Source organism: Lasioglossum baleicum, chromosome 2, assembly GCF_051020765.1.
Source record: "Lasioglossum baleicum chromosome 2, iyLasBale1, whole genome shotgun sequence".
NCBI classification, from domain to species: domain Eukaryota; kingdom Metazoa; phylum Arthropoda; class Insecta; order Hymenoptera; family Halictidae; genus Lasioglossum; species Lasioglossum baleicum.
In genome coordinates, this window is record NC_134930.1 from 17,881,774 (window position 1) to 17,905,860 (window position 24,087).

General features: G+C 43.4%; 1 protein-coding gene across 21 annotated transcripts in view; it reads right to left on the reverse strand.

Moving 5' to 3' along the window:
* Ten-a (Teneurin-a transmembrane protein) overlaps positions 1-24,087 on the reverse strand; it is a 782,863-nt gene that overhangs the window by 33,764 nt on the left and 725,012 nt on the right. For 20 of the 21 annotated variants that reach the window (XM_076447158.1, XM_076447169.1, XM_076447168.1 and 17 more), the window contains 4 exons: positions 20,121-20,401; positions 3,744-3,863; positions 2,046-2,710; positions 1,049-1,262 (listed from right to left, as the gene is read on the reverse strand). In XM_076447158.1, coding sequence (XP_076303273.1) covers positions 1,049-1,262; positions 2,046-2,710; positions 3,744-3,863; positions 20,121-20,401 — 1,280 coding nt within the window. The remainder of the gene's footprint in view (positions 1-1,048; positions 1,263-2,045; positions 2,711-3,743; positions 3,864-20,120; positions 20,402-24,087) is intronic. The other variant, XM_076447159.1, reaches the window with a different exon arrangement.

Below are 24,087 nucleotides of genomic sequence, written 5' to 3' on the forward strand. Positions count from 1 at the left end.
TCTGCCAAATTAAAAGAACTGTTAAAAATGAATTTATGTACGACCATATAGCTGATACTCCGTTTAGTTAATTTTTTCGTCAGCTAAATTTATATTTATATTTAGTTAATTGCAGTGTTAAACCTGATTATCAACGAAATTTACTTGAGATGGAAAGAGAAGCGTCATTCACAGGCGGCTTCCGTAGGCAAATGTAAAAAAGCTTCAAAGACGGTTAATATCTTTAGCTCATGAATGGTTCAATTATGGGAACAGGGGGCCCGTGTTCAACAGGGAGCGTGCATTACTAATATCTTGAACCTCCCTGGAAAGAGGTCCAGGACGTACGGTTGAATTACGGCTGATATTAATGGCGCTGTGACAAATATGAAGAAACAACATCCGACGCAGAAATAGACCGTCGGAGGTAAACGTTCCAACGCGTTTCCGTTGGATCACTTTAATGGTCCCGTTAATGGAGCTCTGCTGGATCACTTGTCACCATTTGCGCGACTTTCGTACGCCATTTGTTTAAACGAATATCGAAAAACGATGAAAACAATGGCCCAAAATTCTATTTTATCTCGTATCCGATTCTCGTTGTTCGGGTCCATTGCTGTGCAATTAATGGGGCTGAAATACACTTTTTAGTATAGATGCACCTTCCAACTAGATTCCAAATTATTTCAAAGAATTTTAGACGTCACAAATTAAGTCTAAATAAAAACCATAAAAACTTTTCTAACAATTCGATTCTGACAAGATACAAATTTTTAGTGTGCTATTCCTGAATTGTGTTTGAGCCAGCGTCTCATTAAAACGAGGACACTTGAAACGAATCTTAATTAGCTACTCACGCACACGCCAACGCAATAAACATAATCGGCCAGGCAGACCGTCCACAGTAATTACGCGAGTTTGAATGTCTACAGTGGTTAAGGGTTAATTGCAGCGAAACAACAAGCTGTCGTGATCTGAATCTACTTTGCAAAGGATGATTATCTCGGGGTAGGTAAGGTAAGTGTGGACTATCGAGTTCTCGCCGATTTAATCAGTGTGGTTGACTTACGTTCGTCGCAGAAGTCGCCCTTCCAGCCAGGATTACACACGCACGATCCCCTAACGCACTGTCCGTGTTGATTGCAATCAGGAACTTGGCAGTCGCCTAATGGTATGTCGCATTCGGCACCTTTCCAGCCGTCCTCGCAGTGACACATACCGCCGCCGTATTGCCCGTGGGAGGAGCACAGCACCGGGCACACGCTCTTGCTGCAATCGGCTCCCTGAAATTTTCATCGGCACCTCCGTAATCTCCGCCCGTTTCCGCCACCGTAAAGGTGATCGACGGCCGTCCTTAACCATAACGTTCCTAACGGGAACCTTGCATTTCCCTTTTAACACCGTGGTGTTGCAGAAAGCTACGCCGGAAGTCACTTAAGCCACCGAGTCGCTAAAGAATTTTTCCCATTCGTGTGCTCGACAGTCTTCCTAATATTATGCTCGGACGAAATCATCTCATTACTTCAAAATAATACAATTCAATGTCGTTACTTCAAAGTGTAAGAATAAATGCTATAAATAGTGCAGAAACTCTGCTGTTTTCTTTAGAATCTCTCTTGCCATGGCCAACCAAAACGAAATCTTTTCGTTTCAAAACAATAAGAAACCGAATCAGTAGGAGAAGGTGAATGACCCGAAAAAGTGTGCGCGGACACCGCGGGTGACTATTTAAAATTTGAAAAAACCGTCCCCCGTGTTCGCTATCAGATGCCCGACTCCGCATCTACAACGCAGAGCAGTGTCCCTAAGGGTGTCGACCGTTTACCGGCCATTATACTCAGCGCGATGCTTATCTGCAGACACCCCAACACGGTTTCGCCCTCACTCCCGGCTGTTGGGCTGGTGGAGCCTTCAGCCGAGTGTTAACGCCGATAAGCCTAACCGTTTAAAACAGGCCTGTCGGACAACACGGGCTAGCTAGCTAACTCGACAAGATCAAAGTCGCCTTGTTCGACTGAAAGCTACGTGGGACAGGGAGCTGTCTTAACACGGAAACCCCAACGCACCTGATACCCGTCGATGCAGTCGCACTTGCCGAGATAACACGATCCGCGTCCGGAGCAGTCGTTGGGGCAGGTGGTGGAGACTCCCTCGGCTTCGGTGACGATCAGGGTGACCTTGTACGGCTGCAGCTCGTCGTTGTACACTGAAAGGAACCAGCGTCCCGTGTCGAGATACTGTAGGAGACTGACGTTCACCATCATAGGCTCGACGATGGTTCTTTTGATGAGCACATGCTGATAGGAGGAGCTGGATCCTCGATGATGGGTGTTGCGCAGATCCTGGCCCACCGTGTTCATGAAGCTGACCGCCTCGGAAGTTGTGTCTCTTTTCAGCCTATGGTCGATCCGGCCGCCCTTGACGAACTCTACGAAGTCATATTGCGTGACGCTCGGCGCGACGTTGCGACGTCCGTAGACAGCCAGGTTCACGCCCCAGGGCAAAGTCAGGTTCAGGCGGATGAACGCCGGCTGCTTGTTACGGAACTCCGTGTTCCAGAAGTGGTAAGGCGGTATGACGGCCGAGTGGGCCACGTTGTACGCCTGTAGCTCGAGCACCGCCGGCCATTGTTGCGCCGACTGCTGGATCTGAGGATAGTGAGGATCGCTCTGCTGGTCCCCGGCGCTGTCCGACGCGCTCGAGTGTTCCGCCGTGCTCGTGGGCAGCGACTCTGCGGAACAACGGAACGTGGAAATGCGTTTATCAGCGGACGAAGGACCGCCCCTGAGTTATTAGGGGACGCGCACGCGAAACTACTTGTCACCGGAATTATACTACCCGAGCTTGTCGCAGAGAGGATTTTCGGAGGAACTGTCCGCAGTTTGTACAAAGGTGTTTCATTCGCCTTAAGAGGAGGGTCAGGTAGAAATAAGAAAGGTGAGGTAGATATTGTGTGCCTAACATCTTGATGAAACATTGTATTTGAAATAATTGTTACTAATCTGGGGCATTCGTGTATATATTTATTAAATGTGCTACTGGATGTCCCAGTATGCGAGGTAAATCCATGAAAAGGATGATTCTACTTGAAAAAGTGAGTCAACAGTGTAGAATAAAATTTGTTCATACGAGGAGGTGAAAATATAAGCCATGAATAAATGTGTCAGCAGTTACCCATTCCATAAAACACGTGCTTTACAAACATTTAACCTCGTTCTTCTTAAAAACGCAGCATCAGACAAAAACAATGTTCTGCATTTTGGCTCACTTTTTACAACGTTTTTATTAGCTCGCTTTCTTGTCTGTCTGTCTGTTTGTCTGTTTGTTTGTCTATCTGTTCGTCTGTCTGTTTGTCTGTTTGTTCGGTACAAAGTTGCATATAACATTCGAAGAAACATTGAGAAACACGAATAAAAGTCTACTCTCCAGGACACACAATAAAATAAATGAACGTAATATGTAAAAATTTATGTATGGAAATATGTTTGGATGTAGGAGAGTAATTGGGTGATGTAGGATGATTGTAGTTTATTCCTAGCGGCCCGTAAATACGTGGAACAAGTGAGACTAAAGTCAGAAGTATCTAATTTCGGATCGATAATATTCTCGTAGCAGCTATTGTGTCGGTGTAGACGCGACATCAGAGCAGAGGAAGCCATTCGAACGTGGCAGACGCCACCGAAAAGCAATTACCGTGAGACGCCGTACACGGGAGTATTTACATCATGCAGAGTGGATGCAAATTGATACTGCTCGATATTTACCTTCGGTGGGTATTTGCGTTGATATCGGGTCGTGAACGTGCGCGTTCTCGTGAGTGACAGCCTTGACATCTTGGACCACCACGCATTTCGTGCTGTCTATCGGACGCATGGAGCTCACTGCTGAAAAGAAAACGGAATTCCCGCTTTAGAACCACCGATGTCACTCCACTAACCAACTATGTTTACCAGAACCACCAATTCGGTTCTATTATTACAGGTACCCACAGGCAATGTCTCTTTTTGATACCGGATTTCATTCAAATTAATCATTTAGCAAGTTTTGTTCAACTTTCTTGAACAAATACAGAATTTCAAATCCAATTCCAAAAATTTAATACAATGTTATTTGATTGTATTGTACTTCCAAGTAAGCCTCATAAATAGACTGCGGATCTTTATGCAAAATAAAAAATGTTCGCATTGATAGCAGGACATAGGAACCAAATAAAAATTGTATTCTTCTTTTAATTATCCTATTAAGCTGAAAGCAATAAATTGGTGTTCTTAAATATTTTTAACATGTCCACTGCTATAAATTGTACGTATCCTTTTTTTGTCATAAATGTATAAAATCTGCAGTCTATTCATAAATAATTTAAATTACGCCATAAATATGTTTTGGCCTCCTTCAGCTGAGGCACCTTGTATACGTACTTATAAAATACTTCTGGATTTTCAAAAGGGAATAAAGATATAACTGGAAATGATTTAATTTGAAAACGGAAGTGTTGTCGTAATTTTTTTTAAAGGGCTCAAACGAAAGATTAAATTGTAGCTCGCAATCATCAACATTAATTTCCCGAGGAGCCATCTAATCTAGAAGTGAATTATATTCGCATGTCCCGGCGTACATTTCAAGATTTTCAGTTCGCGATCCTCGGCTGTTGCCTGCACACGGAAACCGCGCCCTCCGCCATCCACCCACGCGAACGAAACAATTACCCGGCGTGCGACACGGTCGTATATTAACCGTGGAAACAGAAAGGTACATCATTCGAATTTCTTTCTGAAAAATCTTGGTCGGCCGAGCGTCGGAGAGAGGAGCAAGCCTAGTGTCTCGACGTAATTCGAAAGCGATTGTTCGAATTTATGAACCCATTAGTGCGCTACGGGACGTTCGACTAAAGCCCCGTTCCTGATTCCTGCCGCAATAAAAGAGTCTCGTAACGGTGCTATTTTGTCTCGAGTGCTCGGCCACGTACATTAAGAATATAACGAGTTGATCGCGGCCGGCTTTGTGACACGGTCAGCGCATCTGTAAAGGAAAATCGTAACTCCAGCTCGCAATAGCTCTTGCAGCTTGCAGTCGCTACGATGCAGTATTTGCTTGCAAGAGAGTGCAAACCCTGCGGGTTGGCTGGATATTGAAGAAAGCGGTAAACTACAGAATTCGAGATTATGTCATGGCACTGTTTGTGAGACTTGGAATTCTACGAGTTGTATTGATACAGATTTTTAAATCTAAAAATAAGTCGAAAAAAAGGAATAACATTTGTTCGTTTGACGCTTCGTTTTCGAGAAAATTAAATTTAAAGTTCCGCCAGGTTCGCGTGCTTTAGTACAGCCAGCCACAAAATTATTGGGACAAAATTGATATAGATCGGAATTGTAGAAAAAATACTAAAAGTTGCATTCACAACTTTTTTATGTAGGCCTATATTGAAAATTTAAAAAATACGTTTTGTAGATCTGTGTCAATGAAACATACATATGTATTCAGAAAATTTAGCTACAAACGTTTAAAGATGGTAAAAATCGCAATTTTCCCACGCTTTTCAGCCTGTAACTGCAATAAATCTAAGGATTATTACATCTTTCAATGCCTGTCATTTTTCCCCACATCAACCGATTTCGATGAAACTTTCACAGAGTGCATATAATTGACACAGATATACAAAATGTACTTTTTAAATTTTCAATATAGGCCCACATGAAAAAGTTGAAAATGCAACTTTTAGTATTTTTTCTACAATTCCGATCTATTGCAATTTTTGAAAAAATTTCTTTTCACATCCTGCAGTAAACTAATTGTTCTTGCTTTCCAAAAAAGTTCAAATTGCATGGTCCAATATTAAAAAAGTTATCGTCTTTCTAAGAGTGTCCCAATATTTTTGTGACCGACTGTAAATGCACAAAGTAGAATTGGTTGATCATGGTCAGACGCGTCGGACGATTCCTCGTGTATTCGCTGCATTTTCAAACTCGGTTTTCTCGAAAACGAAGCGTCAAACAAAAAAATGTCATTTCTTTTTTCGACTTATTTTTACATGTAGTATCACCCCCTGCTCGGTTGTACCACCCGTCCGGCCGCACCCTGTATAAAAACATCCTGGAATAGAAACAGCTTGAAAAGATAAATTCTTCAAGCCCTAAAATCTGTGGTTGCAAGTAAAAACGCTGCATGTCACATAATTTTACTTCCGAGATATTGTCGTTTAAAGTTTTGGTCACTAACGCTTGTCATTTCGAATTTATTTTCATGACTTTTTTCTGATAAATACGTAAATCCTATATTATAAATCTCAATTAATGCATAAACTGAAATTTTTTGACATTGTGACATGTGGCGTTTTTCCTGACAACCACACAAATAAGCCTAGGTTTATGATAATTTTGAAAAATGATAATGTTCCATAAATCGAAATTTCGACGTTCGAATCCCGTTTGCAGCCGCTCCATACGAAATCGCGATCAATATTATGGCACGAGCAATTCCGCGTGGGCAGACCCGTGGATAAGGCACAACCATAACAACACTTAACGGTCATCAGTCGGAGAAGCTTAAGTGGTCGCGTGACATGTGTGTTATTGCAACAAGGGGTCATCGACATTTCGCGTTCATTTTTTCCTCTCTTTCTTGACATATTACGGGTTGAACAGCGGCGGCCGTTGTTCAGTATGATTCCGGGGGCGAAGAGGGTGAAAACGGTGGACGATGGTGAAACGTCAATGGAGGTTTCGACTCCCGTGCCACCACCATACCGGTCTGACATTTTGCTATAAACCGATGTTACGCTTTCGCGTTCCCGTCGACATATTCGCGCGGGGCCGGCAGGCGTGTTACGCGTTTATACGCGCGTGACGCGAAATTTCGCGCATAAAACGTTTCTTATACGCGTCATGATTTTTATTACGAGATTTCGCGCTTGCGAGCAGGAGGGCGAGCGCGCGGAAGCGGAATTTCCTATCGCGCGAACTTCTGTTTATAAATCACTGTCGAGTGACGCGCGATCTTCGCCGTAAACCAACAGGCGGTGTAATTTTTGTTGTAAAACCGCGGGCCCGCGAATATACGAGGAGACCGCGCCGCGAGTTTCATTACACGGGAAACGCACGAGTTGCAAAACGAGCCATCACACAAACCCGTTCCGGCCCTCGCGCGCTCGTGCAATGCAATTTTCCGCGCGAAGTTTTAGAAACCGATGTTATTTACATAGAGCTAGGAGGTAATGGGGTAGTTAACGGAAGTTGGTTACCAACACCCATGAATATTTATCCGGCGGGAGTCCTCCCCTGTGTGGACATGTGTCCAGGATACCAATTACCGGCAAGGTGTTCCTTCAAAAATAAATCTGGCGCCGTTTTATCCAGGAAATACAGCGATGGTTTCAGCTTATCGAGAGGCTATTGTTCATTCTATGGGCTTCCTACCTCGTCCTTTTATCACGTGCCTTTTTCACAGGCCGCAGATTACGCGTGTTTGCATGGAAAAGTGCTTAGCGTGGTGCTTTGTGCGGTGTAAGTGTGTCAGGATCGTTTTAGTCAGACATACTGGACCACATGCCGATATGTAGGTCAGGAGCTCTTATGGTGATCTTGCGGTCTCCATTTTATTGGTTAAAAGGAGGGTGTTGCTTGCACTGCGGTTGATACATTGTTCTCTTATTTTTCTTTCGAATACGACGCATATTTTGTACAACCAGAGTCGGGCAAAAATTTTATTGAAACAAAAATTTCGAATAAAGTTCGTTTTTTCCAAGTGGGTTTTAAACTAACTTTATTCGAAGTTTTTATTTTAATAAAATTTTTGCCCAACTCTGGACTCAAATGGATAGACGAAGATGGTAGGGAACTTTTTAGTACTAGACAGATCAAAATGACCGGTTTCAGATATTTTTCTTTCGTAATGTTGAAATTATGACAACGATTCCATGAGAAATTTTTTCACATCACTAAAACAGGTGTATGATATTAAAATGCATACATTGGGCCTCCTAAAAACATTTTTAGAGAGAAACTCGAGCTAGAATTCGTACAGTATGACGTTAAGCTTCCCTTGAAGCACTCTCCTACTAATCCTACTAAAATGAAATACGATGTAGTGCAAGTGAAATTAGGTGGACTTTAAGCTATAATTTTGGTGATTAGGTGTAGTACACGGGAAATTAGAGAGAGTTTAAGTTTTCGCTTCCACGAGTTTAAATGTACTTCTGAAACAAGAACTTCCGAATTTTGCAAGTTATGCTTTCTAATTTTTCCCTATGAAACTATCCACTTAATCCAATTTATTTTATTTATTTTAAAACGTGTATTTTATTGCAAACGTTATTTCCATTCGTCTTCGCAACACGGTTGTACCTTCTCATTTTCATGTTACAGGCAATACATTCAATTAAATCGATCTTTCAGTATAATGTAGAACCCGTAATCTACGGTTACAATTTTTTCCGCAAACCTAATTTTGTAACAGCAACGGCCACAAAGAAATTCCGCGCGGTCGCAGTTATCGTTCCAGTAAAACGCAGCGCGCACCGGCGAAAGAAAATCGGGCAGAGATTTCCAGCGGGCATCGAACGAAAATAAAAAAAACTAATCTTCGAGATGAAATATTACTCGCGTGTTTATCAGGTGCGGGCCGAACAATATTCGTTTCGGATCGAGGCGGCATCGAGGGTCGGCCGTGGAATGAGGGGCTGGTAACGAGTAAACATTGAATGTTACATGAGCTGTAAAATTCGTAAATCCATTTCCGGGTACAATATTTGCTGAACTATGAACCCATCGGCGCCCGGGCCCCGAAAAGAAAATACAGGGATTTCGTATAGCAAATTTCCATTTCCGTCGGTGATATCGGGCTTCCCGATTGGACGGTTCGACTGCGTCGCGCGGATAACAAACACAACAAACGCAATAAAGCGGACGCAATAAATCAAACTGGCTGCCGCGGATGGGCGGGAAGGGGTGGGGGATAGAGTAGAGAAAACGTGTAGCCACGTGTGCGCGCGTGTACGTGTACGCGGAGGCGAAAAGGACGACACACGGGGGAACGAGGGTGGGAGGAAAAAAAAAATAATAGAGGAATGAACATGAAATATTGACGACCAGCGGATGATTCCTCTATTTGTCAGATCGTTCTGGCAGCAGTAATACGCGAATTCAATTAGCTGGCGCGAAAGCACCGGACCGTGTTGATAAGCCAAGAGGTCGTTAGGCACGTTGTGTATCGCTGGAGAGAGAGAGAGAAAGCTTTCGCTTTTAAAAAGTCTCGTTAACCCCCGCGTAATTAATTCGCGGCGGACGCAGCCACCGGGACAGATAATTAATTCAGCCGCGATAACCAGTCGCCCTGACCAGCAGAAGAATTCCTAGGATGGGATTCATCGGCGTGTTTTCGTTTCGACCACACCGCTGCCACTCATTGCCCGGAAGACATTAATAGAAATGGATCGGAGCAGGAAACGCGGTACGTTCGACGCGAGCAGCGCTCGTTTTCTGCGGTGGAAACGGGGCTCTTTCGGTTTACAACGGATCCTAGAAGGTACTCTGACGTAACGCAAGGTGAATGTCCTGAATGGAGGAGGTCCGCGCAGGGCGATCGACCTGTTGACGACTAAATGCTTCGTTGAAAATTTTTGAAAGTATGTTTGACAGTGAAACATTCAAATAATATGCTTTTTATTCGCCATTTTACTCGGCAATTATTAATTATACAACATATTAGTTTATACAATTCAAGTATTTTGAAGAAAAAATTCCATTTCATCAATTTTTTCATTATTAACTAGGGTTGCCAGATCTTCTATATTTGAGATGAGTCTTCTATATTTTAACTTGATCTCTCTTTATATCATATTTGAATAGCATATAATTTTCAAAAATCTCTTTGTTTGAATAAAAAAGTTTACAATGTGCTGTGTACCTCTTTTACTTGAACTCCTACATTTTGAGCCTATCTCGTGTATACATAATTGCAGTTTTCACTACTTCTTCTATATTTGGAGAAAACATTTCTGGCAACCCTATTATCAACGTACATAAACACTGAAGAAGCAATATGAATAGTAGACATCAATTACAAAATCATCTCCAATCCGAGCCACAGCACACAAGTGGAGGGTAAATGAAATTTCTTTCGAAATAACCAGTCACTTATATTCCTAGATTGCAGAATTCCTCTGTACAATATCGCGGCTTAATCTTGCCGTTCCCGAAGACAACGGAAGATATTTCCATCGTCCCGTGTGCCCGATACGCGTTCATCAGAGAGCTGAGATAGTATAGTATAGAGCTCCGGCACCAATATTTGCCCCAGCCGAGCGTAGGCTCATCCATACACGTCACCGGGTGCTGCATTTTTTCCAAAGGAAGCGACAGCAACAATGGAGAGCGCGTGCAATTACGGTCATCGTGTCCCTTTGATTCCGCGTGTCAACCGTGACGGACAAATTACCGTGCGTCGCGACGCGACGCGTCGCGCGGAAAAGTCTCTCGACGCATGCGGGGTCGTCCTCACGGTCGTTGGGGAATCGACTCGGTCAGCAGACACGCTGCGAAATAACTGGAAAAGAAGGAGCATCCCACCCACCCACACACACACACGCACGCACGACACACACCCTTGGGAACCGGGCGAAGCACGTTACGTAACTATCGAAATTGAGTTGCAGTGAACTGTGCAATGACCTTATTACGCGAGCATCAAACGTAACGCTGCGTTTCTGTCCTCGACTCGCGCGACGCGAACATCTCTCTCTCTCTCTCCCCCTGTCCTCTCTCTTCTCATATGTTTGTATGAGGTCTACGTTCACGGGAGCAATTTAGGTGTGCCGGGTCAAATATCAGGTCGCCGGAAAGTAAATTGCCGGTCAGCGATTTTATATTTGACGTGTTGTTGCTCCGAGAACGCCAGCGATAGACATAACCCAGACACTTGTCTTCGAATTTTGTGTCAGAAATTAAAAATGTTTGAGATAACTAAAAAGTAAATTGCCACTGAGCGACAGATCGTTCACTCTTTATGAAACAAATACAATTATAAAATAACGATAATGGATAGCGGAAAGGGGGTCGTACGACTGTTGCCATAGTAATATGGTAAAATCGGCCATTTATTCCCGGCTGACCTAATATTTGCCGCAGGTTATGTTCAGCTTGTGTCTGCTTTGGGTTTAGGCTAATGACATAGTAATCTTCTAAAGTGAAACCTGATTCTGACATGCGATATGTTTAGCTTCGGTCTACTTTGGGGTCTACCGTAACATTCTACTTATTAGAAATCGATTACTGCACTTCTCCATGACAACGCCATGCGAAAAGGAGCTTAGACAAGGGTGTCCGAAATAGCAAAGGTTCTACAATGTTGTACAGTAAGGAGCAGCAGCGTTGTACGAAGTAAAAGCTCGGTAATACGATCGACCATGAAAACCGTGCAGCAATAATAAAGTCAGTGGAAAATTGAAGCGATCGAAGGCCCATGTTTCACCACCTTGATTCCCCGGTTTGATTCGTGGTACGATGAGAAAAGGTGAAGTCGGCTGGGAACGACAGGCAGAGAGCTCGTTTCACCGGGAGCAAAGGAACAACTTTTTCAATTATATTCCCTCGGATCGATAGAACGATTCATTCCTGAGAATGATTCCCGGATTATCGGCGGATTATCCGCCCTCCCGAACGCTCGGGTTATACTTCCGTTTTCTTTCCTCGTGTTATAATGAAATGTTTACTATCGATCGGTGCCCATCGTTTCGTTCTTATCCGTCGAAATATCGCCGCGGATACACGGCTCCCTCCCTCTGTTTCCTCCTCCGGCGAGCCGAGGAGCATTGTTCGCTATTGAACATCTGGAGAAACGAATGTTTTATTGTGCAGGATGTAGTCCGGATAAGCTGTTATTGGGTTACTCTATCAAAATTATTGGATACATCGAACAAAATATTTCCTTACGTTATGGGCCAGAGATACGATTTCGTTCCCAGATACGAGCCACCGGGAAACTCTTCTGCTGGTATAATATACTAAATGGATTTCTTCTTATACCCGTAAAATTCCCTTATTGGATCATCGGACTGGCGGACTTTACCGTTCGTAGTCATTTAGAAATCTGACTGATACTTTTGCAATTTTCTGATACGTATCCTTGGTAACCTCTCGTGCCTTCTACCCATTGAAATTTTATCAAATTTATATTTCTATCTATGCTTCTAGAAATCTTTTTTCATTCATATTTATTTTATTTATTTATTATACCAACCGAAATAAACGTTCCACGTCCACACCAGTTCGCCGTTCAAGACAACAAATATTTTCGTCATCCGATCGACAAATTCGCCCATTTCCACCGCAACAAAAAAAAGGGAACGATCGAAACAACACACCGTAGGTCCATACATCGTCTGGACCGAAAATAATAACAGAAGTCCGAGCAAACTGCGGCACTTTAGAAAAACGGGAGGCGGGGGATGCTTCGATAAATATAGAGCCTCGAAAATGTTCGAACCTGACCCACATAACTCGACCACCCCCGCATTCCCTGGTTTTCCCGTGGCTCGCTCAAAGTTTTCCTCGAGGGGACGAGGTGTGTGTCAGGGGTAGAGAGCAAAGTCCACGTAACACCGCAACGATAAGTTGCACCCCTCGGAAGAGAAATCGAAACACACGCATATCGGACACCGTTGGAAAAATGGCGGAGATCGCCGGCAATACGTTGCAGACCGGAAACCATGTTCCCGGAGGAGTCGTGGGAAGATGGGCGCGTGGCGCGAAAATGTATTCGCGATTATTAATAGCGACCATTCGGCCGGTGCCCCGGGCCCATCAACAAATAGCCGGGGGAACGTAACGAGGGCGATATTTAAACCGGGAAACGTTTCGCCATTTCGGTGACAAAATCGAGGAACTTCATAAATTCTATCAAACCCATGGACATTTTTGAACCCAACAAGAATTACTATAGTTTTCTATTAATGGAACGTACGTATTTCTCTCTGTATTAACTACTTGTGAATAAATTTCTGGTAGAAATTAACAGCTCATGTATTTTTAAGAGAAACATGCACGAAGAATTGTGTACTTCTGTGTACCGGAGGATTAAAAATACAATTGTGCATTGCCAGTCTTGTTTCCCAGCGATTTCGGCGACACTGGATCGTTCCAAGCGTGCGTCTCGCGAATCGATCGTCTGCGGGGGTGGAGCAGGAGGCTTTTGTTACTCTCGCTCTCGGAAATTACATCGAGGGTGGTCCGGGGGTGGTCCGGGGGTGTTCCGGAGGCGAGCCTGGAATCCGGAAAAGATTTCGGAGTCGGTGGACGCGTGGATGGTTGGGCGAGGAGACGGTTTCAGAGCGCAACACCCGCGCGCGTCCGCATAAATCAAATTACCGAAAAGCAACGGCGGCTCGCGTGCATGCGAAATCCGCTTGAAAATCGGTGCAGAGGTAGCCCGGGCGACGTCGACCGTCCTGGACGAGTCTGAATCGTCGACGAAGAGAAAGAGAGAGAGCGAGAGAGAGAGAGAGAGAGAGAGGGTGGAGGATTGTGGGGGTGGATGGCGCGTGAGCGTGGAAGAGGGTAGTTTGGATGCAGTAGCAAACAGGCAGATTGGATTCCCGACTCGATTTACCGGAATGTAGAAATAACAGCTGGCGAGGTCTCCCCGAGGCCGATCCGGCTTTACAATCTCCTCTCCTCTTTTCTTCCTTCCGCTTTTCAGACACTCGCCGCCAGGGACGGGGGACGCAGGAGACGGACGCCGAGCAAGAAGAATGCAGACACGCTGGATCCGAGGGACAACTCGGATGCTGGAGAATGTTATATAAGGGGTGGGTCTTCGAGAGTGACCGGAACCAAGGCTCTGTGATTTTCGAATTTATTAATCACCGCGCGATAACCATGCTGCAATCATCAGCCGACAAGGATTGATCCCGTACCCGGAAATTCAAAAAATTATCAAACTGGAGGTGAAACGGTATTTATCGATTTTTTCTTAATTGAAAAGAAGTTCAGTCCTCATTAAAAGTTTCGCTTGGGAACTTTTTTGTAATTTTTAGGAAAATATTTCATTGATTTTTTTCAATTCCCAGCAGTCATATAGGAAATTTCATATGAAAATTTTAATGTGAAAAAGCATTAAAAATCTAATCAGCTGCACGAGATGCGGAAAGAAGTAGCTACTAAACGCTGGACTGGAAACATCAAACTCAAAGGCAATTCACACATTCAAAAATTCGTTTAAAAAAGTGCTCCGATGTAAAAACAGTATTGCCAGCTCCAGTGGAGCAATTTCAATTAAACGCGGAGCGAAGTGCGCGCGCGGCTACGTTCATCGGCGAGTTGAAAATTCGCGAGCACACGAGCCCATTGTGTTCTACAAAGAAACCCTCTGTCACTATTTTCAAAGCACCGCTCATTTACTGGAAGAGGAAAAAAGGTACGGCTGATCAAAAAAGCGATAAAAGGGAGCAATTTCTTTCTTTTTCTACGAACAAAAAAAAATATCACGCTCGAAAGTTCGCGCGCGTGCAGAGCAATCGTTTCACGTGACACAAACCGCCACCCACCGGTGCCAACCCTTGCAAAATTCAACAATTTTCTTTTAAACGTCGACTATTCACGCAGGGTAAGTCCGACAGTAATGGCCCATTTTTAAAAAACATTAATATATTGCATATTTAATAGATCTATACAAGACAACATTTTTTGTGAAAGTAAGTACACGTAAAATTAATGTCGTAATATTAATTCTACGTGTTCGTTGATTTCATTGAAAATATTTTCCATAAAATACAATTTAGCAAAAAAAATTCGGATTTGTTTATAACGAATTTGTATGCAGGAATGAGTTATCTCATCCGTGGGAATCTCTTGCCGGGAATAACTATGAATTTCGCAGTCTATCGTTTTGGTGCCGTGGCCGGGTAGTTTATGAGAACCCACCCCGTATTCGTAGGACAATGCGAGCCCATCCCCGCTCGTCGGCTACCCTTTCTTCCCCTTCAAATCCCCTTCATTCCCTGCCGCCTTCGAAAGATAAACCGTAATGCTACTCCGTCGGAGACCTTGACCGGCCGCGTTTGGATTCGGGGATTTGTCGACTCGGGCTGAATGCAAAAACACAATTTCAAGCCCGTCTACGGGATCCACCCCCGCGCACAGTTTCTCTCTTCTGCCGGGTGGGATCCTCTGTTTCTCGCTGATAACGAGGGGGCGTTAATTTCTCTGATCGGTCCCCGGCTCGGTTTTGCCACACCTTCTTCGCCGGGGATGCAATTTTCGTGTTACGGGGCGGGCTAAGCCACTCCGCAGCTTCTACTCCATTTCTACAGCTTCAACCCTTCTCCGTCTACACCCCTGGCGACACGGTAGAACGGTCCGTTGGGGACGCAATAAATTGCCGTCGCCCAAAAATGGGCTCTGACGCTCTCTTTCCGTGTCTCGAATTAGAACATCGGGAATAGGTGTTCTGGAAAATAAATTTCTACTGTTCTAACCCTTCGTGTACGTTGAAAAAATTGTAGACATTTTTGGAGTGGGAACGCTGAAATTATGGGTGATTAATAGACTGCGGAGCTTTATGCAAAATTAAAAATGTTTGCAATGATTGCAGGACTCAGGAGCCACGTAAAAATTGTACTCTTCTTTTAATTATCCTATTAAGCTGAAAGAAATACGTTGATGTGCTTAAATATTTTTAACATGTCCACTGCTTTAAATTGTACGTGTCCATTTTTGTCATAAATGCATAAAATCCGCGGTCTACTGGTTAAAATTTTCTATTGATCCATTCCTTTATGCACACATTCGTTATGGTTTTAGAAAATTGCTCCAAATGGTTTTTCTAAACCATTGTGTGAAAGAATAAAATGAAGATTAAATGTTAAGTAAAATGAATGAGTGAATTTGCAGGATTTATAGGAGCTGAAGAAGCATAAAGTCAAGGGTGTTAATTTCTCTGATCAGTCTCAGACTCGTTTTTGCCACACCTCCTTCGCCGGGGATGCAATTATCGTGTTATGGGGCGGACCAAGCCACTTCGTAGCTTCTACTCCATTTCTACTGTTTCAACCCTTAATCTACACCACCGGTGGCACAATAGAATGGTCCAGAGGGGTTGGAAAAAATTGCTGGTGTCCAATGCCATGTTTCAACGAATTCGTTTCACGTTTAGAGCTGGACAATCGGAAATAAATATTACTTGCAACGCATTTGTATTCGTGAAAATCGAAAGGACAGGAAATATATATTATTACTAGAGTGCTCCTCGTTTTTCTAACTGGCTAGAACTTAAAAAACTCTCAGTTGTTTAACGATGTACATAAAAACGACGTATTCCAGCTTAAAAAAATTGAGAAATGGCTGATGATGTAGTTGGACACCTTCCCTAGACTATAATTCATATTTCGGTTTTAGAATACGAGGGACGCCGGTGAAATTCATTTTTCCAGGACTCGAGCGATTCGGAAGGGGCGCAGCAGCAGCATTTCCTCGGCAGGATTTTCACCCAAGGGGTTTTAAAGGTCGACTGCGGCCGTGCATGCGTTTGTAGTCTAGGAAAATGTAGCCGTGAAAGAGTTCCTCCGACTTCCATTACCCCTTACGTCCGTTCTTTATAAGCGAATACCGTTCCGAGGCCCGAAAAAAAGGCTGGGCTCTAATGAAAACCGGGCGCGCGGTCTCATCCTGTAACTTTTCCCCATCAACATCAAATTTTCATCAAAACCGTCGAGCCACGAAATGCTGTGGACGGTTTTGGTGTCTGGGTTTCGTCGTTTCTTCCCGTTTTTTTCTGTTTTGCCGGGGTACGACGCGTTGCGGTAATTTCAGTGAAAGTCATCGGCCCGCGAAATATCCGAGGAGGATGCGCTTCTGAGCTCTGGAACACGCGAGGGTAAACACAACCAGGAAGGGGATAGAGAGTTGCACACGGTTGACACAGATGCTCCCGCGGGCCGTGCACCGCCAAATTAAATACCGTTTAACGACGGAAGTCCGGATCTTTGATAGGAAGTGCGGCCACGACGGAACGTTACTGGCGCAATGGTTCATTTAGCCGCGGTTGCCTCCATCCGGCTTAGGGGAGAGGTGAAAATATTGCCGGTCGATTCTGACGAAGCTGAGACAGATCAGCGAGAAATTACGTTCCGCTTCATTCTATTTTCTGTATATCTTCCCACGAAACTGGGAATTTCGGTAAACACCCGATATCCAGTTAAAATGATACTAATATTTTCTAAAGTAACAGCAGCGCATACAAATTTCACGTAAATTTTCACTTTATATTCCGGAAGTGATATTTTAGAGATTCCTACTTTTCCCACTATTTTCCTTTGCCAAATATTATTAAAAATTCTTTGGAACGTTATTTCTAGAGCGAAAACTGTAGAGTGTCCGACTGAGTACATATATTCGACCATTGTATATTTAACTAAAATTTGTTAGGTTTAGAAAGTAGGTCGGAGAGAATAGGTTGCTTAAGTTAATTAACTTCTGACAATTTATTTAGTCATTTCGTTCACACTAGCTTTGTCAGTAGCCTAATTTGGACCATCGTCAATGTTCAACCACCATGTATTTTGAGAAAGATAAATAGAGTAGACGGCACTACTAGTGTAAAGGGGTCTACGAACGCTAAAAGCGATCCAAGAGTAGATCCAAGAGCAAAGTCGACCACGGGTTCGGCTCTGTTAGCAGATTTACACGTTCAGTTGATTGTAATGCTTCCGCTAAATTCCTCTTGTGTGAGACAGGTTTTCAAGCAACCCTGAATAAATATTTCCCGAGCGATCCGAGCGTCTGGCACAGGTCTTTTCGGCCAATAATGATCGAGCCAGGGACGGGACGCGTCGTTCACGGGCAAGGGTGAGAGACTCCGTAGAAAGGGTGAGAGAGAAACTCACGCGAATCGATACCTCGAGCCTCGTCCGCTAATAAGATGTCTGGCAGAATAGCTGCGAGGTTGAAACACACCATTCGGCGGAGAGGTTCTAACTGCCATAAATTTCGGATCTTCGGAGCTTATAAAGTCGATTCGAGGAAAAACCCTTCATTCTGCTATAGGCATTAACTCCGAATAGGGGCGGTAGGGGTGTCTGCCAGGTCGGGACGTGCAGGTAAAATTACGTTTTTTGAGTTCGCGTTATCCTCTTGAATAGGAGAAATGAAAAATTTCGATTTCATTTATATTTTCATGAAATAATCGTAGTCGAAGAGTCGGATTAATTTCGCGAACGGGAAATCGACTATTATTGCTTTTCGCGTCGAAAAACACAAAATAGCCGTGTTATTAAATATGCAACGGACCGTCGATATTTTCGTCGGATATTTGTGTAACAAGGGGGAACGTCGGTGCAATCTGGCGTCGATAAAAATTCCATTTGATCGGGGGAAACAGAACGGAACACACATAGCCGGGGCCCGATCGGAGGCGCCATCGAAAATGTCTGCGCACTGTATAATGTACTAATGGCGTTAAGTGCACGCGATACGGGACAAATGATAAGCGAAATTTAATCGCAAATCCATTACAGTTCATTCATAAAATACCCCGATGCCGCCCGAGGGAAATACAAATTTCAAAAACCGGCCGACCGCGCCGAAACTTATTGGAACGGCGACAATAAATTTATTGAATGGGATAATGTGATTCACAGCGGATGGTCTACTTGAAAGTTATTTTTACCCTTCGCCGATTAACTGCACGCGTTCCGTGTTCTTTTCGTTCTTAATTAGGCGTTCAAACAAAATTGGATGACTTCATATTTATTAATGTACTCGTAACTGACGTAATGGGATCTTTATAATAATAGTACCTGTGTTTTTAGATACGTAGTGATCATACAAAGTTGTCAATCCTTTTTTTATAACACCTGCAATTTATTTTGGACTCTCCAAGGAGCTTTCCAAGGTTGTTAAAATTTCTTTAGGTACATACAGGAGCTTTAAGAAAGTCAATAATTTTTTTAGGCTCGTAGGAGTTCTTCGAGAGTATCAATGATGTTTTTTTGGACACATAGGAGTTTTCCAAAAGAATCAATGATTTTTATGGACGCACAAAGGTTCTCCAAGAGTATCAATGATTTAAAATCTAAGACAAGTTCTCAATTATTGTATGACAATCTCCGAAATTCTACATAGGGCTCAGTGCTTCAGACTCTTTAGGGTCTAGATTCCCACTCGCGAATGAAGTAACTGTTGCAACTTGAGAAGGTTTGTCCCAATTCCGCGAATAACAATAACACGAAGGTGGATAGAATCAATGGGTCCATCGCCCGGAAGGCAAAGCACAGTCCATTCATCTATTATGTATGAGTAGTTTCGTCGATTCCCGGTTCTCGGTGAATGGCTCTTATTTATCCTTGCGTTGCGCGCTGTAATTTATCGGTCCTCGACCCCCGGAAAATCCTTCTACCCGTTAATCTGCAATTTACGGTACAATAACTCATTATTAACTTGCAGATTCGGTTAGGCGGCAGCGATCCTCGTCGTCGAAATTCGGCCCGGAACTTTGATTTGCCTAACTCGGCGATACACACAGTCTATCCACAAATAGAAACTCCGCGCGTATAGATCGCATTAATTTGTTTGCTGGGACCTGTGATCGTAAATCGGAGCAGATGGGGCTCGCTATAGACTCTGCTACATAATCATCCAACCATTCTACCCAATAATATAGCAAGAAACACCTTTACAGCAACAATATATACGAACTAATTTCAATATATGATTTCCTGGAAACCAGTGTCTGCACATCCGATCGTGTAAAATGAAATTTGTGTATACATTGAGCGTTAAATAGTTAGTAAATTATTTGTAATTTGATGCAATCGGTTCACTATATGGACGCTGTTACATAATTATCTACCCATTCTACTTAATAATGTGACGAAGTAAATTGATAGAGCGATAATGTAACCTAACAAATTTCAATGTGATTTTCAGTATATACATATACTCGTTCATTAATGTTCAACTATAATCAAATTCTTTTTCAATCATGATATACGTTTTTCTTAATTATTTCAGTCTAAAACAAAAATGTCTAAATACATGCAATTTTGTCATTTTCATGAACGGGTTTACGAAGTTTACTCTCGAGACTCCCTCGAGGAAATTAGTGTAATCCCGGACAGGCTGGTTCAATATTCAATATAGCGATGTACTTACTAGCGAAGTAAGCCAGCATCGCTGTCAGCGCAACAGCTAGGAGGATCAGCGCGATCGAGAAACATTTCCAGGAGCATCTGTGCTGGCAGCGTTTGTCGATGTTGAAACGTGACGGCGAATACGGTGAATAATGTGGCACCGTTGCAGCACGAAGTGGAAATCCTGGCATTGCCATGGCTTGACCTTGAGCGCCCACAGTGCCTGTGCCACCATTACCAGCGGCCACCCCTAGGCCACCACCTAGGGAGCCGACTGTCACCTGCTGTTGGGGTGGCGGAAGTCTGTAACAGAAAATCAAATAATCATTATTCCCCGAACAAACTGTCCCCGTCTGTCGATACTTTAGAACCGGGCCACATCGTTCTCCACTGTCACGCAAGATAATGATCACATTTCCATTCCGGTAACATTCAATTTTAATCATTCTCTTCCCCTCCTGACGAAAACACAATGTAATGCAAGCAAATTGTGGGTTTTGTGCATTCAATGAATTTGTGACCACCTTTTTATGAAAATCAATTTTTATATGACTCTGAGTTCTTGTACTTAGACTAAATAAATTTATAAAACTTTTTACTTGTACAGACGATTTTATCCAATCACAATCTCGGTGATAAAAATTAAAATAAACTTTCCATTAAATAAAAATGCAGTTCTATATTATTGCATTCACTTATATTATTCCTGTAAAGCGAAATAAACCCAAAAGAGTTCAAAATGCTTATAAATAAAAAAATAAATCAAAATGCAGTATTTCTCGGTCGATATAAACGTTCCCATGCGTTTTCCGAATTCACACACGTCATAAATGCACAAAAGGAGTCTTTATTCTGCATCCGGATGCTTGACGCATCACTCAAGGTATTAAAGTCAGCTTTAGATCCCAGTCCCAGGAAAGTATCAATAATCCCTAACAAGCAGCTCCTAAAGCAGAACTAAAGCAATTCGTGGATAAAGGACCCTGCCCACTTAATCCGAAAATTCTCCGAAAAATTTCTATACAGCCCGATCGAGGCCAAAAGTCGTAGGCAATCCTAATTTCAGCGTTACACACTTTCCACGTCCATTCTTGTTAGCCGAACCCCCGAATGACAACTCCATTGAACCGTCGACGCATTCACGAACCCCCCTGAACAAAAGCGAACCTTGTATCCGGCGTCGAATCGAAAAAAGGAAGAGAGAGGAAGAACGTTGGAGAAAACGCGGAAAAAGAGGCGTAAGCACGTTCAGCGGCCGGTGACAACGAGACAGCGCGTAAAAATCGCTCCCATTAACCCCCGCGGTGGTTGGTCGGGGTTGTGTGTATATCGAACGAGTCGACGCGCTTTCGGATAGAGAGAGAGAGAGAGAGAGAGACCTGGTTCACTCGCCAGGGGGTGACAGGTTAAAGCCTCGCCCCGTCGGACCTACGTCAAGGATTTTATTTTCATCACGAGCGATATTTATCTTCGTCCCCTGTATCGAGAGGGGGATGAATGGGGGGGCTGCGCGGTGGAACTGGGATTTGCAGCTATGGGTCGCAACACCATGATTCGAGCACAGTGTTAAAATAATTAATAAAAAACAAAATAAAACTGGCCTGCACTCATTTCAAGAAACAGGAACCAAGTAAAAATTTTCTTCCTCCAACGATTTTAATAAGTTGTTCTTTTAATCACTCTACTATTCTTAATTATACCAACCCACTTTTCGCATAAATAAAATCCACAGTCACTCTTGTATTACTTCAATTCTAAGTTTATGCAATTTTTCGTCGATTATTTTTCGGGAAACGAGCAAACATACGAATCATAGCTCGCAAACATGACACTCCACGCTGGATCTCAACTTCTCGCATTCAAACTGATTTTCCAGTTTCCACATTACTTTTTCCGTCTGAAAAAATTCCGCAGAACTGTTACGCGAAGTCGCTACAGCGTACAATTTATGGTTGTCTTCCTGGCAGTCAGAAATCCCAGGAAGCTCGCAATAAAATCATTCTCGAGGATCCTCCGTCTTATCTTTAGCATACAGAATAGATAATCTCTGACAGAGAGAAAAATAATGACACCCAGTAGAGAAAGTTCACCCTTCGCGAGCGCCGGCAGCACACAGTTCACCCATCGAATCGCGCGCAGTATACTTTTTAGGTCTCGGTTTTCAGTATCCGCCGGTGACGCCGAGATGTAAAAATCTTCTTGCCTCCGTACGAACAAACGAACGAACGGCGAGGCATTTATACCCGCGAACGTTAGTATTTGCGCGTGCAGTTTTTACTATTGCAGTGAAATTGCAGGTGGATCGGGTAAGCATTGCGAGAGACGTTCTCCTCTGGAAGTTTATTTTTTTCCGGTAAATTGCTCGCAATGGACGGGCAACGGGGATCTTCGGGACGGGGAGGTTGCGAGACGATTCAAACATCGAATAAGATGTCACTGGCCATCGTCCAACTTTTAAGACCCCCATTATTTCGCCATTAAAGTTCTTTCTGTTGGCCAGTTTTTTGCCGGGAGCGAAAAGGTAGGGCCCGGGAGGGTGGGATGGGGGTTACGCCGATACTTTTAGCAAATTAATTTTCTGCCACCGTCTGTTCTCAACTTAATGATCCCAAAGAAAGAGCAATATTTATTGCGCGAGGGTATTCCTCTCCGCGTTTCTCCTCTCTCTCTGTCTCTCTCTCTTTCTCGGCTAAGCAACGACGCCCGGGACTTCTGCCAGCGATATTTTCTTTTTTCTTTTCTACGTCTCTCTTCTGCTCTCTCTCTCTCTTTCTCTGTCTCTTCCTCGTTTCATTTTTTCCTCGTACTCCTCTTCTTCATCGTCTTCTTCTTCTTCTTCTTCGTCTCTCTTTGCGTCGTATCTGATTGCTTCCTGCTCGAGGAAATATGAGCGGACGTTTATAGGATCGCGAAGCGGCGAGAGCCGAGCGCGCGATTATTTATGGTATTTGTCGAGGGTTGTTAAATAACTTATACGTTACGCGGGAGAGCAAGGTGAGAGACGTCTTAATGATCCGAGCCTGGACAAACACGGAGAACCTTTCCGGCCCGCGACGCGCCCGAAAATTATTAAAAAGAAATATGAAACGACCGGAGGCGACAGCACCGCTGAGACTTCGCAATCCCGTCGAATTCCTCCGAGAGCGATTCATAAATACACGGCTGCCTCGACGCGGGAGGATCAAAGAATACTACGGCTCCTCGGATAGTTTGGTAAATTGCCTGTCAACGCACCGTGGCGAAAATCGCCGAAAATCTGGAGGAAAGTCGTATCTCCGATTCGGAGACAAATGATTAAAACGGGTCTGCGAAGACGAAAGTGTTTTTCGTCATTGTATGTTTAGTCTGTCGACTTGACTAAAATTATTAGAAATATTGTAAGCAATACTTAATTGTAAGTATTTTACCAAGTTTCAGCCCTTTACTTTATCTGTGAGGGTAGTTACGGGAAGCGAAGGAATTTTTAAAATCTGACACATTCGACACATCGAACCATTTATTCCAGAATTTTTTCCGATTTTTCAGTTGCAAACTCTGGTTGTAAAAAGTGGAAAACCAGAAAAAATTCGAAAAACTACAAATTTCATACTGGAGCTTAATCATGGAAATTAACTCAACAATAAGGTATTGTTATCGACGCCATGTCCAATTTTTATTCTATTCTTAGCTAGGCTGCGTGGTTGTTAAAAAAAATATATAAAAACCAATATTTCCGACGTTTTTTCTGCGAGAATGAATATTCACTGGATTGAAAAAATGGAACACGTTTGAGGAACCAATGGCAAACAATGGTCTACGCCCAAACGATTTTGCAAAAATCGTTGGTAGGTATTTCTGGCAACGTATTCGCTAAATTGAAAAAATGGAATACACGTTGTTTGAGAAACGGAAGACAAAGCAAAGCGTAGGGAGAGGCATCAGCGTCGAAAATGGGTCATTTGGGCGGTTTAATGGCATCGTCGACTGAAAATAATGGCGGGTTGCGCGAC